The sequence below is a fragment of the Taeniopygia guttata genome, chromosome 1, assembly GCF_048771995.1.
Source record: "Taeniopygia guttata chromosome 1, bTaeGut7.mat, whole genome shotgun sequence".
NCBI classification, from domain to species: domain Eukaryota; kingdom Metazoa; phylum Chordata; class Aves; order Passeriformes; family Estrildidae; genus Taeniopygia; species Taeniopygia guttata.
The window spans coordinates 91,403,416-91,423,185 of NC_133024.1; the positions used below are offsets into that span (position 1 = coordinate 91,403,416).

Consider the following 19,770-nt stretch of genomic DNA (forward strand, 5'->3'; position numbering starts at 1 on the left):
CCTAGCACTTATCCATGCAGCACACATATACTATCAGAAGAAAAGGCTAGATGAAATAAAAATGTCATCACTGAAGAAATGCCTGCAAGGAGATCTGCTAGAGTCAGAACAGCCAGAGTCCTATTCAACAGTTTCAACACAGTCTCAGCAAGTAAACATCTGTAAATATAAATACTGCCAGAGCTTTAGGCAGTATTTAGCAAATACAACACATCCCTCACGTATAATCACATGGATTTCTTGTGTACCTAAATCCATGGAAATAATTTATACTGAAGTGAGTGCAACAGAAACAAAAAATTGAAGGCTGTCATACTGACAGACTATTGTAAAGTAGAAATTCAAGAGTTTCAGGCTTCAAACAATTAAAAACTCTACCCCAGACTTTCTGGCCAAGTCATTTAGTAGGTTTATATTTAATATATTTCAGGCCATAAGATACCTTCAAGAAGTGCTGAAAAGGGAGTGATGGTAAGATACACATCAATATTTGTGAAAGCATTCAGATCATGACGTCACACCTAGCTGTATCATTGCCAAGTTTTAAGCTGAAAGAACTCCCAGCCCAAATTTTGCAGTGCCAAAAGCCCAGAATTACCTATTTATGGGTATTGTATGCTTAATTAAAAAAACAAAAACACAACAGTCTGTTATGTAATTGAAAATAGCTGTCCTCTCTTTGAAGAAAAAAAAAGTCAGAATGCAGTAGTTTTTCTGACTTCAAGCACTACAAGTTAACTGGGAAGCACAGATTTTGATATGGCTGTATGCAGGCAGCATCATTTACAATGCCAGCTCCTAGATACATCACAGTTAGAAAACCAAATTTTTCTAACTACAAAAGCTAGTGTGTATCTGCTTGTCCCTGATTCACCATGTTCACCCAGTAGTGAAAAAAATATATTCTCTGGGATGGTTTTTACTTTTCCATTTAGAGCACGGCATGTGAAATATGGGATAGTTTGGGTGTTCTGATGATGGTCAAGAAGGCTGAAGAGCCTACATGAAATATCACATTTAGACAGGAGATTTAAATTTAACTCCTGAATCTCAGACATCCTGAACAAATTCCTTGCACTTGTTTTCCTCTTACAGAGGAGGAGTATTACACTCACCCTAATGTGGTCAGGAATCCATGTATGAAACATGACCATTCTAACTTCTGATCCAACTGGATCAATCAGCTAACAGCCACCCCACACAACAAACATACTCCAGTTTAATTAAAAGGCTTAAGATTTCCATTTTCTATGCAAATAATGTAGCTACCAAGGATCATTTTGCCCCACCAATGCAAGATTTACACCATTAGCAGATTTTTAGTAAAATCTCTTACCAATATACATCTCTGACCTAGCATGTATTTATACTAGTAAGAAATTTATCTTTTTCCTTTTGCAAGTCAGTTCACAAAAGCACAAAGTTGGAGATCATGGATTCCCAGGAACATGTCCCAGAGTGCATACAGACAGGGAAACCAAGTTTAATGTTTCTGGCTGGAGAAACAACTCAACTGATGTGGAAAATGTAAGTTGGCTTTTATATAAAGGGTGCTTATACTTTTTCATTCCCTAATCATACTTTTAAAACTTAGGTAAGTCCTTGAGTGTGAGATAGAGCAGTCAATTTGAGATCAAAATAACCCACATTTTCCATTAGTTTTGCTGGATAGGCAGAGGAGCCAGGGGCCAGGTGAACAGTGCCAGGGAGAAGCTGGCTGAGCTGCACGTGCCAGAGACAGCACAATGGCACCAGGGACAGGAACCATCACCTCCCCATTTTGCTCATTCTACAGAAGCAGGACTGGAGACAAAGGTGCTGCTTCTCAGTTTTAAATCTAGGTGAGATTTGCTCTGCAGCTGTGAGTGAGCCATGCAGTGACAAGCACTGAAGCTTCTTTTCCAGCTGTGTGGGGAGATTAATTCCTGGAATTAGAAGCACTACTTGGGGACCTATGGCAAGAGTTGGCTTTTTGCCCCATAGCCAGTACTCAGGATTCTGCCTCGCAGGCTTCCTTGCTTCTTTTGACCATAGGTGCAGCTGAGCATCTGGAGAGAAACCAAATTTGTCTACTGGTTCCGGGTAGAAGTAGTCCCAGGTAGTAGCAGGATGGCTCCCATAGAGCCTGCCTTTTGGAAGGGAGGAGGGTCAAACACTGAAAACCTCACTATAATGTTTAAAAACCAAAATCCAGATACTCTAATTCAAGGACCTAACCAAATTTTAAACATGTTAGGAACTAGGACTGGTATAACCACACTTTATTATTGACCAGTTCTCCAAAGAATAATAAAAAGATAACCTTAGAGAGCTGTGCCATAGTGAATAAAAGCTGACTTACCTTTTACCCATAGGCTGAGTACTCATTCCTACCCTGGTCAGTGATGGCACTGATATCACCTACCAAGAGCATGGTGAAGCTCATCTTTGTAGAGCAGGGAATCAACAACTGTAGACCAAGCTATAATGTGAAATTGCAAAAGGAAAGAGAAAAAGAGTATATAAAACTTAATTTAAAATCTCAGGGATTACGTTCACAGGCCAGTTGGCAGCTCACTACTGAAAGGGAGAAAAATTTTAGAAAAACCTCCTTTATACTGGAGGGCTGCTAATGCTTTCACAGAGGCCGGTATGTGACTTTGAGGCCATAAGGAATCACCTGCACCATCTAGTCTGATCCATGAAAACAAACTTTAGAGGTATCCAGACACTTACAAGTTTGTGAATCTAGCAAGGTTTCAGGTATGTGGCTGTACTAGTTAATTTGTCTAAATCTTGCTTTGAATTTCTTAAACTTTAGCTTCCAATCAGAATTTACTGAGCCTCTCTTGGGTGGATTATAAAGCTTTTTATATAAAGGGTGCTTTTTATATAAAGGGTGCTTATATTCAGCAATACCTGACACCAAATCACCTGGTAACCCTTTCTGTCTTCAGGTAGCAGAAGTAAACTGTCAACTGCATCTCCTACAGACTCATGAATAAAAATACGGTGAAAATAACCAATACAATCACTCTAAGCTATAAAGCACTCACAAACCCAGTCTTTCCTACTGCAAAATTTGCCATCTTCAAAAAGCCTTCCTTCCTCCACAATTAAGCAGAAAACACTAAAGCTACACAGTTAAGTTTGCAATTTCTCAATTTCTGGTTTTCCTGGAGAGCCCTGAGACTTACTTTTCTCTTTTTTTTTTTTTCCTGGAAATCTCACATGCACTATTTTCCCAAAGGAGAAAGTTTAAAAGTAATATATGCAAACTACAATGTCACTATGCTCAACACAGGAGGTCAAGCAGGAAATGCCTAATAGGTAGGGCTTAAGCACTACAAATGGATGATGACATGACAAATAAAAGGCAAGAGGAGTACACAGATCTTTTCATAATGTTTGACTGTGCTCAGAGGACATTGGCCTGATCCAATAACCTTGGATTTCCCTGATGTATGTAATCTTAGCTGAAAAAAAAATGACATCAGATCAAAAGAAGAGACAGATGAAAAACAAGAGCAAAAAATCCTGAAGAATTCGAGGTCATTGACAGGACAACATATTCCATGTTTGGCACAGAGCACACAGTAGAATCTCCTTTCTGTTGTTAAAAGGAAGGTGAAGTCTGTAATTTCTGCAAAATTCTCAAGAACGTTCTTCAAAGTCATGCAAACTCTAAAAACACTTCTTAGACATTATAACCTGCTTTCTTAGCTAAGCAATGCTGCCTGTAACGTCTGTAATCCAACAAAGCACCAGTGATAGCACCAAGGTAAGAACAAGAAAGCAGCCTACAGCTGGACATCAATCAACTGCTATAAAACAGGACTGTTTTTATTTCAAAAACAAAAACCACTTCACTAGTAGAAGAAAATACCAGAGCACAACAGAGACAAATAACAAGGTGGGGAAAAAAATAAAACCAATAAAAACCCCAAAAGCACACAAGACATACATGGACTTGTGCCACATATGAACATTCAAAATTGAACCTGGAAAGAACTTCACTTGTTTCCTGCTTTTTAATCCTGCATGACAAGAGACACTCAAGACCTGCCCTGTCTCTCCAGCAGGTGTGGGGATAGATCTATCTCAAAAGGAACAGTTATCTCAAAAGTAACAGTTCAAAAGGAGAACAGACGTATACTAGATAATGTACTATATCAAAGTGCTCACCCAGGCTTCCCAATGTTCATTTAAAAAGCAACAATCCCGTATAAAAAGAATATTGTTGACATAAAAGCAGAGGAAGAAGACAACTACAATGCTCTAAAGCTCTTTAGCTGGCATAAACTGGAGTCAAAACACTTTATCCTCCAGCAGAGTTCATCCACCCTTTAAGCCCGGTCTGACTGTCCACGGTTACAAATCAAGTCTGCTGTGGGTGCAAATATGACAGCAGACTTCCTGTGGGGAAACCTGGATACCTCGTGAGGAAGGTCCTTTCCCACACAGATGTAACCACATTGCTTCCAGGTCCCACTTGTTGCACAGTCTGCCCCAGTATCTGCACTAATGGGGCATGTGGAAGGTGGCTCTGTGCAAACCAGTTGTCGTATTACATCTGCTTTTCTGTTATAAAAGATTTCCACGGCTCCCAGTAATGAAAAATTGACTGTATATACAAAACAGTTCTGAAGCAGCATAAACATTTATCAGAGATTAGCATTTCAAGTAATTAAAAGCAGAGCTACTGCTTGTTATGTGTGTGAAATAAGACCATGCAGGCAAAATGTGACGAAGGCACTCATGAATTAATTTTATACTGATCACAGTACATGATCAGTATAAAAAGCATCAAACAAGCAGCTAATTTTATTAAGTATACTTTAAACCATATTGGTATGCTGTTGTAATGGCAATCTAGAATTAATTTTTTAATTTGTCAGGGCTGCTGTAAAGTTATATATGTACATGCTAATCTGCAGCCCCATGATGGGCAGCATCAAGGAAATGAGCAGGTCATGGGCCTTAAAACATCTTCAATTCTCACACATGCTGATACATCCTCAACTAACAGTATTCCATTCTATCAATTTAACAATGACAGCTGCACTTATATAAACCATCTCAGCAAAGAACTTTCAAACAGTTCACAAAGATTAAATAATTAATTTCTCAATACCCATGTAATGTAAAATATAACATCTATAAATGCAAAATAAAATCAGCAACTTTTTTCAGTAAATAAATTTAGGTGCACTATTAAAATATTAATTTACACAAATCATCTAAAGGCGATCTGCAAAGGCAAGAATCCCTCTAATCTTCAGGGGAATATTGCCAATTGCTATACACTCTACTGGACTATGACTGAAAGCAAACATAACAGAACAATCACATGGCTGAAAGCAGAAGGCTTCACTTACCCTTCTCTCCATCTGAAATAAGATCTCTTTCTCCCTTTTGCACAACTGTCAAATTCCCCATGGCTTGGCTGAGTCTTAGTACACATCCATGATGATCACTACTGTCTACAGGGTCTCTAAGCTACAACACAAGAATTCCACACACAGTACATATTTTGCTACTAGAACAACATATTCTAACACATGCTACTTAAATATGCACAGGGAAAAAAAGCAACATCATCAGTATATATTTTTCTCTGATTTTTTTTCCTATAGCCACTACAATGTTAAAAAATGCATGGCAATGGATCTTCTTTAAAAAAGAGCTCAGTTTAAGAATATGCATTGCTGTGGCAATGATCCCATGGAATAACAACCCAGAAAGATTTTTTTTCACATACAAGAAATAGCACATAATATTTAAGCCAGTAATAAGTTACTTATTTTCAAGGACAAAAGCACTAAAATTGCAAATACAGCTCACCATGGCTTCATACAGTCTACTGAACTCCATGTAGTTTGGAGTAAGAATAGCTCGCTGGTAGCCTTGAATAAGAGACGGCTGCTGGGAAATGAGCCACAGTCCATCCTGGAAAACACAGTAAGAACATTTACTGAAAAGATTCTTAAATGTTAAACCACTGACTGAAATAAAGAAAATACTTACTGCATCAATAATGATAGGAATTCCTTTCACTTTCGATTTCTCTATAATACCCTGCAAAAAATGCAGATACTTTTAAGAGGCTTGTAATTTAGATTTTGTAAGATCCAAACCAAATTTATACAATAAATCTGACCATGCAAGTTGTTTTTATGAAGTGATAGAAAAAGATCTGTTATATTCTGCAAATTAATGTAAAAGATTTTCATATCAGCAGGTAATTTTACAGTCACAATGTTTTCTCCCTGGTTTAAGTGTCCACAGAGTTGGTATGTGTATGGGGTACTCACGGAGGTTTTGGGAGGGAGAAGATGGGCTACAGGGCTTCTCCAAGAAGCTGCTGGAAGCTCCCCTCACGTCCAACAGAGCCAATACCAGCCAGCTCCAAGACAGTCCTGCCACTGGCCAAGCCAAGCCAATCAGTGATGGTGATGGGATCACAGGTTTAAAAACAGGATAAAGTCACCATTGCAGCCAGAGAAGAGAGGAGTGAGAATATGTGAAAGCTACAGCCCTGCAGACACGCAGGTCAGTGAAGGAGGAAGAGGAGGTGCTCTAGGCTCTGGAGCAGAGATTCCCCTGCAGCCTGTGGTGCAGTTCACAGTGAGGCAGCTCTGCCCCTGCAGCCCATGGAAACCCACAAGGAAGCAGAGCAGGTGGATGCCCAAAGGAGGCTGTGACCCCATGGAAAGCGTGCACTGAAACAGGCTCCCGGCAGGACCTGTGCCCCATGGAGAGAGGAGCCCACAGTGGAGCAGTCTGTTCCTGAAGGACTGCACCCCGTGGGAAGGACCCATGCTGGAGCAGTTTGTGAAGAACTGCAGTCCATGGGAAGTCTGGAGAACTGGAGAAGTTTATGGAGGGCTGTCTCTTGTTGGAGGGACCCCATGGTGGAAGAGGGGAAGAAGGTGGAGTCCTTCCCCCGAGGAGTAAAGAGCAGCAGACACAATATGTGATGAACTGACCAGAGTACCCATTTCCTGACCTCCTGCACCATTGACAGCAGGGAAATTAATAATTTTGGAGGCAAAACAAGCTGGGGAAGAAGGGAGGGGTGGAGGGAAGGTGTTTCACCATTTGGTTTTATTTCTCATTATCCTACTCTGATTTAATTTGTTATAAAACTCAATTATTTCCCCAAGTTGCACATACTTTTACAGTAACTGGTGAATGATCTCTCCTGACCTTATCTTAACCTACGAGCCTTTTGTTGTATTTTCTCTCCCCCGTCCAGCTGAGGAGGGGAATGATAGAGAGGCTTTGATGGGCATGTGGCATTCAGCCAGGGTCAACCCACCACAATAAGCAAACAAACAAGCAATCTCACCCACTCTGTCTGCTGTAGGAGGCATGTAATGCCAACACAAATCATACATAGTAAACATACATCTTCAATTAAAATAAAACCAGAAAAATCCCAGTGAGTACTGCCTTGATAGAAATCTACCAATAACTATAATAACTAACTTCAGTTGCTTTGCTGCTGACAGCCCCACTGCAGTATTAGTTTATATACAAACATCCGAGACAAGCAGTAGATATGATGTCATTTCACCTGTAGGTCTGGAGGTTTTATGCTTTGAAAGCAAAACAAAGGTAGCCCAGAAAACAGAGCATTTGTAAAAGTGTTCTTTTCAGCAAGCAGCATCTCTGAGCAGACTGTCTGCCCTTGTTCTCTCTCCTAAGCCAGCAGCAGCAATGACTGATCCTCAGGCTTTTTAATGAACAGTGGCCAACAGTCACATTTTTTTCAGTGTTGGTTATTACCAACTCATCTTTGAAGCTAGAGGGTTTATCTTTTTTCTGTATAAGATAACAGAGCATGGTATCCTTCCAAGTGTTTAATTAATTTTGAATGTTATTAAGCTCTTCAGATTAGCTATCATATAGCACTGAGCTTCACACATTAGTAAGGCATGATGTAAGTAATAAGGAAGCCATTTTTAATTAATATTCAGGGTATTGAACTTCTCTATTTTCTTGTATAGTGGTCAAAATAAACAGCACCACCTTGCTCCCTGTAAATTATTACATATGGCATACACATATCCTCACAAACATTACTACCTGACTCTAATTTTTCCAATAACAATGTTTCCATTAGTATTTCCCTTCCATTTTCTTTGTCAGGCACTGTTTGCAGTTTGGAAGCCTGAGACTACCCACTGCTCCAAGCCTGAGGACTTGTCTCAACACACAGCTGTGGCTACAGCAGAAGCTACTAGACAACAGAAACCTTTCCAACAGAGACTTGCACAACTTCGGCTGTGTGTCAGACTGCCAGCTGCCCACCGCCTTTGAGATCCCTAGGGAACACCACAGAGTGTTGTACTCAGCTACTTGAACAATTTTGAACCAATTGCAAGTTTTACATAACTCTTACGGTTCAGCTACTGCTAAATTATTCAAATTTATTAGTAAGTATACTTAACAGCTGTGTGAGGATGGAGTCTTAAAACATACCTAGAATTAACTGTGGCATCCTGAAAACCAGAGTACCCTATCATCAAAGCTTTCAAGAAATGTATCAGAGAGTAATTTCTTATTTCATTCATGTTAATCTGCACAGATATGCACAGCTGTTTTCCTTCACAGAAGCTGCACTGCTTTGTTCCTGATGTGTTAAGTTCATTAACAATTATGTTTAACTTGGCTCACTTTGTAACAATAAAACAAAGCTGTGGATCTAGCAACCAGATTTTGTTTTGCTGTTTGTATGTTCCTTGTATAAATGCATGTTATAGATCCAATAGCCCAGTTATTTTTGAATTATACTAAGCTCTTCTGATTAGATATCATAGGGCACTGAGACCCAGACCTCAGCAAGATCATCCTCCCCCAATCTTTGAAGGTACAAATACCTTTTGCTGCAACCTGGTTTTCTAACTGGTTATAATTAGAATATTTTTGTATATTGGCAGCTTCACCAAACTCCTTCAGTACACTTAAAATGATTACTGCTCCACTTCCCACTAATATGAATCACCAATTTATTCTAGTATGTCAGCTTCAGTAAACCAGTCTTTCCTGACACTTTATGTTCTTAAACTAAAAAAGGTTTCCCCAACAGAGTCAGTATAGAAGTCTGAAGGAAGACACCAAATCTCTTATCCTTCCAAATTGTTCTCTTAAATGCATTATAAGCAATCTAGGAAAGGAATTTTGCCAAAATTCTGTTCCCAAAGAAGCTGAAGTTTGGCAGTTGCTGTTGTTGTTTGGCCCTTTTTCATGTTTCCTCGTAATTGTCATCTTGGCTACTGTAATGTCTCGCTCTCTCCTAAATAAGCAACCCTGAAGATCCATGGTATACCAAAAGAATGTATGTATAAGATTAAAAAACAAAGTGGAAGTTACAAAGCATGACAGTGTATCTACAGCTAAATAGCATCTGGAAGGCCAGATTACTGGTAAACTTTAGAGAAATAAGGCATTTTTTTCCTACTCATGTTTTGAGTTCCTACCTCTCTAGCACATCCTCCACAATCCTGAAACATTTGATCTCTACTCCGAAGAAAAATTTCATCTTGCTAAGTAAAACCACTGGGCAAGCAAATCTTATTGTGTACTAAGTCTCTGAGGTATCAATTTCTAATCTAACATACTAAATGATCTTTGCTTGTTCTTCCTCTCCTTATAAAACAAATAATTGGGGGATACAAAGTTGTCTTATTTAGAAAGATTTTTATTTTAAAATTGCCAAACAATAATAAAAGCCTCCATCCCAATCATTTTCCTTTCCTCTTTCTTCCTTAAATCAAGAGAGAAACTGCTTGGAGATAGACAAGGAACCTCACAGAGGAAGTTCTGGGGAGACAAAGGGTGATTTCAAAATTAATAAACCAGTAAAGATCAGGCAACCCCCCTAAGGCACGTTTGAAGGACACCACATTCACAGGAGAACCTCTGCTTCCTACTGATTGTGGACAGGACCACTGGAGAGCAGCTCATCCCATGCAGCTTAGACACCTCCTTTAGGGTGGGATGAACAGCCAACAGACATATCTGTCTCTCCTCAGCTATCACAGGGGGTGCAGAGACACTTTACTGTTTTAGACACCAAGAATTAGGTGAGATTAAGCCCACTTTTAAACACCCTATTTCTGCAAATATCGTATTTAAAAAAAAAACCAAAACTTAAATATTGCATTAACAGGAGTTTATTGCAATAATGGCAACACCCTCTGAGTATGAGCAAAACTCAATTTTCAGCTGTATTTTTACCTTGGTATTTGGCATGGACTTTTTTTGGTTAATACCTGCAGATACAGAAGAACCTTCACTGTTAACTGCCCAATTGATACAGCTCAGGCTAACTCTGCTTTCACACCAAAACCTATTTAACAGTTCCTGATAGAATTCTATGTATGAGCAGAAAACATCTGTTCAGTTTTATCCAATATAACAATTATTTCCATGGAAAAGGATTTAGAAGAGAACATTGACAATTAAAAATATTAAGAAATGTCACTAAGACAAAAGCTGAAATCAAAACACCACTGACAAGTGAACAGCAACACATACAGATATCAATGATAAGCCCAAGACATCATCCCTTCCCTTCAAACAGCATTTTCAATATTAAGGATTTGAAGAGTCTAGGTCCAGGATAGCCCACTGAACAAACTTTCTGTGCACAGAATGTATTATAGTACAACAGTGATGGTTCAGGTTGGAGCAAGGCAGGAGAACTTCCTTCAGTTTACTCCTAAGCCCTCAAGGACGTCCAAAACTGAAGCACTGAACTCACAAGGCAATCTTGGCACGAGTCACAAAGAGAGAGGACAATGATGAGAAGAAGAGGATGATGCACTGTTGTCACCCAACCTTAAGACCTACAGCCACACTGTGTAGCTAAGATATCAAAGACTGAAACTTAGATCCTTTCTCTGCAATTCTGCCAGGGCCAAAACTCAGTCTTTTACCTTTCATATTGAGAGTCTTAATAATGGGGTTGGGGCAATCACTTGCTAGAGATATTATTCTTTGTATCAGCTGGCTAAATACTTGGTAGTCCTCTGAAACAGTGATTCAACATTTGCATGAGAAAAGGAAAAGAGGTGCCAACCCCCTATTATTACAATCAGTGATGATAAACTGTACTGCAAGACTGCAGTACTTGTGCTAGAACAAATCTGTAGCAGGAGTTTCCTCTCCTAATAACAAAACCAAATCTGAAGCTTCTTATCCTCAATAAGCCAAAGAGGAAACTACCTGGGATTCACACATCCCACAAAGATGCTCTATAGGACAAACTCTCTCACAGTTATTATAATTTGTTAGCAGCACCAAATACTTGACATTTAGATTTGCCCAAAATAGTATTTCAGTCACTGCAATTTTGGTGGTGGTGGTTGAGAGGAATAAAGCCAGAGAGGGTAAAATTAACCTGAATCTACTCCTACTCTATCCTTGAAATACACTATTTCCTGAAAAATCTTTTTCTTTGACTCATTATTCAGGACTTCTACGCAAGCAGCCTACTCAGTAAGAACTGAAAAAGAACCTGTGTCACAGTAGAAACCATTGGTCTATCTGAGGAAAGGTAACTCTTTACTGCAATTTCAAAAATTTACAAAGTAAGGATGAAAAATTGATGTGTTTTCATTATTTTTTATTATCATGGAAACTATTTCCTTAAATGCAATACATTCATTGTAGTAGAAATCTGTTTCCTGTCCCAACTTTCACATGGGAATTTTAAAACAGATTTCCACACCCAAATTCCAAACTTTAAAAGAAACCCAAAAGACAAAGCTGAAACACAAAATACGCAAAACCACCAAAACAAAACCAAAACACACCAACCAGCACACTTCCCCTAAAAAATCCTGAAACACAAAACCCCCAACACACTGATACTTGTACAACACACACACAAATGCAGAATTATTCAGGCTGGAAAGGACTGCAGGAGGGAGAAGCCTGAAGGAACAAATGGACAGGATACTGCTGAGAGAGGACACAGCAATGCAGAAAAGCATGATGATATTTAACCATTTGATAGCCTGCAGCTGTGCTGTGAAACACAAGATTCACCTGCACTGTACTAACATGGACATCCACGACTCCTGCACACTTCCACACGTATTATGGAAAAGGGAATGGGGCTGAGATAAGCCACTGGTTGTAAGAAACAGCCACGTGGAGAATAGTGGGGAACGTGGGAGGGAGGAATAAATTGCTATGGAGTTCCTGAGTACAAGCAAAGGATTCCTTATCAGCAATTGAAGTTTCAGAGAGCAGCCACCCTGAGGCCCCAGGGACAGAGAACAGGTGGTGCTCTCTCAGCCAGTGCCCACAGTCTTGGAAAGAAATCCTGCAGTCCACGAGGCAGCAATAACACCCATCCTATTTCTGCTGCCTACATGCAACAGCATAAAAGCTGTCTCTCCACAGATCCACAGAAAAGACAATTATGTAGGTTTGCCACACCTAAGTCAGACCTACTTTTCAGCTTTTTTAATTAGATGTGGATTAGCAGAAGAATGCCTGCAGTGACTTTTAATATATTAGTATTTTTATCACTACTTATGTTCTTCCTCATGAGCTAGTTCAGCTACAGAAAACTTTGGCATTTGGTGTTTACAAAGGGAAGAATCAGGAAATTAGAGCCAGTCATTTAATTATAAGATTGAATTTTAATGAAATGAACAGAAATCAAGACTAGCAGAATATATAAAGCAATATATATCCCACAACAGTAATTAATTTTCACATTGCTATTTTTCTACCTAGCAAAGGAAAGATTGCTTTACTTGACATCAGCAAAAACCACTGCATTTTCTTAGTCCCTTCAAGAGTCATGTCTTCACCCACTCTCAGGAAAAGTCTTACTCATGTTCTCAAAAAGAAATTCAAGCCTTAACATGCCATAGTAATGGACAGTATCAAGCAAAGTGGCATCCAAACACTTTAGGAAGCAGTGCCTTCAACCCACTGAAAGTGCACTCCACTGCAACCTGCAAACGCTGAGTATGTAATTACACACCCTGGTTAGGTAAAGACATGCAAATGTGCATAACCTGGCACTGGGAGTGGCAGTCTCTTTTACAAAGAACCCTCTTCTGAAAGCTAGGATCAAAATGTTGTTGAAACACCACCTATAATTGCTTCTATTTTCTGCATGGATGCTGCTCTCACCCAGAAATCCTCAATGCATGATTTTGTCTGAAACAGGGTGATTAAAGAAAAGAGACAAAATTTTCCTGTAAATGCTGCAGCTCAAAGCATTTCCACACATCCTCCTCCCCAAGGTGACCGGGAGGAACAAATAGGTTCCACCCCAACACGCTGCAAATCGATTCCTACAAATAGACACTGAAAGCCCTAGGAAGCATTTCTGCCTTGCTTGCTTCAAGTCTGGATAAATGCCGAGTTAGCAGGGACTTAGCTGCAATAGAGGTCAGGATGCAGCTCTCTGGTGGAGATGCCTGGAAAATGGGCTTGGCAAGCAGGAATTTGTAATATTGCACAAAGCTAGAAGTAGGCAAATATCCCAGGCACAGGCTGTGCTCAAGGCTACAGTCCTAGCTGGCAGGGGGGAGAAGCTTCCCTTAATATATTCTATTTGATGCAAGAAGTTTGAAAAACATTAAGAATGGAGTTGTACTGTTTGATATTCTTCCCATTAGCGCCATATTTTTTAGAAATTTCAAACTGGTTTTAGGCTTTTACTGACTTGCTGATTAAAATGTGCAGTTGTCTCTTAAACGTGCTTTTATTAATTCCTACAAACTGATCCAAAGACCCATCCTCTTTTCAAAATTCAGCAAAGACAATGAAAATCTCTCTTTGTGGACAATATGTATATATAAAAATCACTTTTAACTAGCCCAATTGCCTGGGTTTTACTTTATGTATTTCTGTATGCATACCTGTCACTAACTCATTAATCTCTCCACTAAGCCCTCGAACCTCATGCAAAGAATGACCACCACTTGTGAATGAAGAGTCACCTAATAGACACGAATATCCCTGCTCTGGAACAAATAGGTTCTTCATCTCATGGTTTATGCTCCATTCAATTTAAGCTGGTCTTTTGTCTTTTAACTGTAGTACCATATGCTAAGCCCTGTTTTCCAAAACAGATTTTCAGGTGCTCAGCAAAATGTTTCACTTAAGCCAGGCAGAGTGTGATAAGATGCCCCTCTACACTATCAGGCTCATTAAGTGCTTTGGGAGATGTTAGAAGCTGTTACAATTCACAAATCTGGAGACTCTGTAGATGGCAGCTAATCAAAATTGTTCTATTCTACATTAAAAAAAAAAAAGAAAATTATTCATTTGTAGATTCCTTCTTTGAATTCAAATTAGATCACTTGCCTTAAGCATGGAAGAAAACTACAACTAACAGTTTCTTAATATCAGCTTCAATCACATGCTAAATTCCTGAAGAAGTGACATAAGCCGAAGTAATGCCTGAACACAATAAGAAAAAAGAAAAAGCCTCTGAAATACTGTCCTAGCTATGAAAAAAACCCAGAGCACTCCTTTTTGCCTATGCTGCTCCAAAATCATGGTCAACCAGAGAACATTTCAGAAGCTGCATTTATACATACATTTCAGCCCTAAACATGAACATCCACTTTTAAGTATTAATCTTTTTTACTGCAATCCAAAGTATAAATATCTTCATCAGAATAAATAAAAGCACTATTTTTTCTCATGCATTCACAAACATTCACTTAATGTTTGCACTCACAATGAAAACTCTACAAGGTTTCCAATTTATAGCTGATTATGTTAACTAGATTTGGCATAAGATATTCATGGTCAGCTGTTGGCACTTTGCCTTAAATAAACATAAACTTAAAACGAACTTGTCATGCTTAAGATGAACTTAATGAACTAAATTTATCACTGCCAATTTATTTTTAGGGTTTCTAGCTGAATGAGCTCAGAAAGAGTTGAAAAGATATTCAATACCAGTGTTTTGCTGACAAATGCTTTTGAGCATCAAAATCAAGTTAAACAACAATATAAGCCTACATGCAGAAAGCAAATAAATATCCCACTTCCCTGTGAATGACTTTCATCAAGATCCATTATACATATTAGAAATAAATTCTGTTTGCAAGCTGCATAAACCTGTATTTAAGGTACTGTTAGCATATATTCAAACACTATTTTTCTAATCAAGCCATCTGTGAGGAAGCCACAGAATACTAATAGTTCTTAGCTCAAGGAGCAGTAGTTTCTTGGCATAACCAAGAAGGTATCTCTGCCTTAAGCTGGTGTTCCCAAGCTTCATCCACACCAGTAACACCCCCACAAAGACCCGCACCCTAACCCAGCAACTGCCCCACCTGAGGTGATGACACCCACAAGTTCTGAGTCTCATCAGGCCCTTTGAAAGCAATAAAGCTTGGCTAGCTGGAGATCAGCTTTTCACTGCATGCTGTTTGTGATATGTGCATCAATGCTGGGCCTTGGGGGAAGGATGACAGCACGCACATTCTCACAGAGGGCACACACATCCCACTGGGTTTTGCCCTTGCAGTACCCAAAACACAAAGTTCCAGCTACCTCACCTCATCCTAGCTGAGGGCTGAGAAGAGAAAGAGGCATATCCTGCTACTTCAGTTCCTTATGAATTGCTGAATCCTCACAGCAAGAACCTACAAAGGGTATAAACAGGGAGGGTGCAAATGCACAACACATGCTAGAGAGAAGTTTCTGGAAAATAATACTGCTCATTGGAGTTGCCATGAGCAGTGACTCCAAACAATAATACATTCTGTTGGTTCATATTTGTACATGGTGGTAGGTACCACAGGCAATACTAATCTGTCACCTGCAACATTCACCTGGGACACTTCTCAGGTGCCTTACACCTGTGGTACAAATAGAACTGAGAGGGCTACTTAGATATCAAGAGGAAAATCCTTTTCAAGGCCCACAGTGACAGATTCAACTCTATCCTATATCATATCATAACATATATGATAACAACAGGTGGCCCTGTATCCTGCAGTGCTCTTGATCTTGCAAAAAAGTAGTGCAGATAGTGTAGTGAAGCACTGGTCCCATTCTCACAACTTATTAGGGCTGTGAAGTGTTGCCTAAATCTCGAATGCACGAGGCTTGAAAGGGGGAAAATAATCCACCTAAGCAAACACAGAGAGGCTGATGCCTCAGTCAAGGTGGAACTGAGAATCCACTCATGTGAAAATTTCAAATGGCTTCTCTCTGGGCACACCTGATGGAGATGATTCGTGACAAGGGCCCAAGCCTCTCTCATCACATAGATGTTAACTACACCCAAGACATTTTAACACAACCTTAAGATGATGTCACAAGAGGTGGAAAATGAGATTCTGGAATTTATATCCAATAGATAGCAGAGATCTTTACGGGCTGAAGGAAGCACTGCAGGACAAGGGCGCTGAGGGAAGAGAAACAGCAAAAGCAATAGGCACAAACAGCAGCTAGGCAGGGCCTCAGCCAAAAGAAAACCCAGGCTGGTAGTCCTGACATGTTCTGGAAGCTAAAACAAAGACTGAGAATTGAGCAAGAGGAACAAGCATATGGCTTGAGAACCCAGTCAATTTCATCATGTAATCTGAATTACACAGAGCTGTTCTTGCCATTAATCATTACCTCTCTCCTACAGGAGGAAAGCAAGCATGCTCTGCTGAAAACTCCAATCTGACTTTAAGCAAGACACAGGAAGTCTGGAAGACCAGGGTCCAGGACTGGGTGCTGCCACTTCAAGGACAGAGGCAAGGAACAGAGTGACAAGCAAGGAAGATTCCAGCATGGAAGAGTTCAGTTAAGGAGAGGGCTCTTCATAAGCATGAATGCTTGTCTATGTGATCCCTGCAGTACCTGCTATTCCAGCAGCAATCCTGTATCAGTCCATCTGGCCCCAAAGCCAGAAGGAATAGGGGAAAGGAGATGACAAGAGGATGGAAACTGATGAAGGACATCCATAGCTCAGCCTGTAACTGCCTCACTGCTAGGTGGCAGCAGAATGCAGAACATCTGGAGCATGAGGCTCTCCCCGGAGGCTATGCAAGGAACATTGTCATTTTTAACAAAGTCCTCTCGGAAACTGCGCTCATCACCCTGCAACAGAGGAACCTGGCTCTCTCACACACCCAATAAACAGCTCTTGATGGTACAGGCAGAAATTTCCCTACTTCCAAGCTTCTCCTAGAAGGAAAATCAGATCAGAGTAAAGCCAGTAGCGCAAACACACATGCAACAGCTGAATGAAGTAAATTGTGACTGGCATATGTGATAGGGATGCAACACTGCTGCTGTGTGAAAAAAAGGAGAACATCCAACAGCATTGGAAATATGCTGCTTCTAAGCAGAGGACAGTCACTGGGATCTTGGCCTTGCTTACACATAGCAGCTATGTGTAAGCTCTTTCTCAACAGGCTAAGCCACCAGCAGCAGCACTCCAACTGAGCTGAACTCGATGAAATAACATACTGGTATCACTGGCCAGAATCAGTCATGGACAATGAAAGGAATAAACAGATGGCCAGATGTTCCCAACAAGAAAGCTGACATCATGGCCAACCTTCACACCAGATGTGGTAACAGCATTTCAAAGGTTTGAAGTAGTATGAGGAGCAGAAATGTTTCAATCTGCACACTCCAGAACTAAGAATAGGAGCAGAAATAAGTTTTTTTCTCTTTTCTCTTGAAGAGAATCTGCTTGGACTGCTTATTTGGCTTTGGAATTCGAAGGTTTAACCAGACTGAGACTAGAATTGCCACATCTGTAAGGAATCCAGGTGTACAGACATCAGGACACAACAAATGCTTTCTTTAGGAGAATTTTCTGAAGCTGCAGCCCCTGGTCTCACAAGCCCATGGCTAGAAAGCTCTGACAGAGCATCAGCTCCAAGCAACTGAGTAACAGCATGTTACTGGCACAGACCCACACAAGTGCCTTATAAAAGGAGGTTATAACTTGCAGAGCAGCTTCTTGTAACAGGACTTGTAAATGGAATTACATCCAAACCCACAAAATTGCAGGAAGACAGTAAATATATATTCAAAGACTATCATAGTGCTCAAGGAAAAAGAAATCAAATCAAAGGAAACTGATCACAAGGTGGGTTTCTTAAAATCAAGACTGTTGAAAGGAGCTCAAATGCCACAGTGAGCAGTGCAGGCATTAAGAATGAGGGAGGCAGGTGACATACTAAAGATGCTGAGGAAGCAAAGCATTCTTTGATCTGGAGATGATGCACCATCTGGTCAACAAGCACTCAAGCTATTCCACAACAAAACACTGTCTTTTGGCCATATACCAGAAATTGAAGGTTACAGCACTAATAATTAATTTCTTAATTTCTCAATGCTCAGAAGAGAAAAGCCGCCCAAACACATGACTGTTTGGAAAAACACATTAATTGGAAATGTGCTGGCACAATACTGACAAGAACTGACGTAAAAACAGCTTTAGAGAGATGCCAGAACGCAATGCCTCAGCACCTTAATGGACAGAAGGAGGCAGAGGGGAAGCTCTATCTCACCATCACCAGCACAAAACCCTGACCAGAAAGCAGACACTCACCTACCTCCCAGCCTGGTGTTCACACGACACACGCCACAGTTAGCTTAAAGGGAAACCAGAAAACTTTATACCAAGCCAGCCTCCTATAAAAGTTGAAAATTGCAAGACTGTCACCTCTTGTTTTTTTTTTTTTTTCACACCTAAAATTCGCTGTTGAAGCAGGAGGGAGACCCAGCACAGAGAAGCACCAGTCTCCCTCAGACAGGCAGCCAGGGGTCTCTTGTCCCCAGCGGCACGTCAAAAACCCCAGCAGTGGGTAACTAATGAACACTTACAAAACTACAGTGCAGACAAAGAACTTGAGCTTTAATATGACTTGAAATTAATAAGGCCAGATCCACAGCTCATATGAATGTGCCCTGAGATTTTTAGCATGAAGTAACTTCCAAGTGCCTTGTCTTTATTGGCTGGGTTTGTTTCTTTAACTCTAAGCTGGATTACACAGGACAGCCAGACTGAAGTAAAAGTATGCTTGTAATTCACTAGGAAAGCAATATTATTTTTAGCAATGTAAAAAATATACAATCAAGAAATCTTCCAGATACTTCTGTAGTACAGATAAGCACATAAACCCTGGATGGAATTCTGATATAAAAGACATTTGTCTTAGATATTCTAAATGAATTCTTATTTGCTTTTGTTTAAAGTTGTTTTCCTTTAGGAAAAAAACCCAAAGTTATTTTTTTTAGCCAAAAAAAAATGGAATTTGTCTCCAATATTTTTTTTGTAAAAAAAATCTGAAAATAATGTTTTCAAAAAAATAATAAAATCTGTTTAAAATTTCACTCATAATACAATTTGATTTCCTCATCAAAGAATAATGTAATGAAAGCTGTAATAAATTTATATTCTTTATTTCCTAATCTCTATTACTTTTGCACCTCTGTATCATAATATATACATTTTCCTTCAAAAAAAAATTAAAGAAGCAAGAAACTCCAATAGCAACTTTCTCTAACAAAATCCTAGCAAAACTGCCATTCATAGTTTTCAAGGTATTCTAAACACTTGGATAATGTGGTCTCCAGTCTCTCGCCTACTCTGTTTCATGATATCACTGTGTAACTGTCAACATTTCTGTAAATTATATTAATTCCACTTGTTAGTGCCACTGATTAATTCAGTAATACTGGTCAGGAAAAAAAATTAAATGGTACAAAATTAGATTGACATTAGACTGAAAGACACACTTCAAACACACAAAGACGTGTTGGCAGTAATAGAAAACATCA

General features: G+C 39.7%; 1 protein-coding gene across 8 annotated transcripts in view; it reads right to left on the reverse strand.

Moving 5' to 3' along the window:
• NAXD (NAD(P)HX dehydratase) overlaps nucleotides 1-19,770 on the reverse strand; it is a 50,993-nt gene that overhangs the window by 7,770 nt on the left and 23,453 nt on the right. For 6 of the 8 annotated variants that reach the window (XM_030280197.4, XM_030280204.4, XM_030280187.4 and 3 more), the window contains 3 exons: nucleotides 6,007-6,057; nucleotides 5,824-5,928; nucleotides 5,358-5,478 (listed from right to left, as the gene is read on the reverse strand). In XM_030280197.4, the coding sequence (XP_030136057.2) occupies nucleotides 5,358-5,478; nucleotides 5,824-5,928; nucleotides 6,007-6,057 (277 nt within the window). Of the gene's footprint in view, nucleotides 1-2,341; nucleotides 2,462-5,357; nucleotides 5,479-5,823; nucleotides 5,929-6,006; nucleotides 6,058-19,770 lie in introns of all 8 variants that reach the window. The other 2 variants (XR_003961851.4, XM_072933593.1) reach the window with 2 other exon arrangements.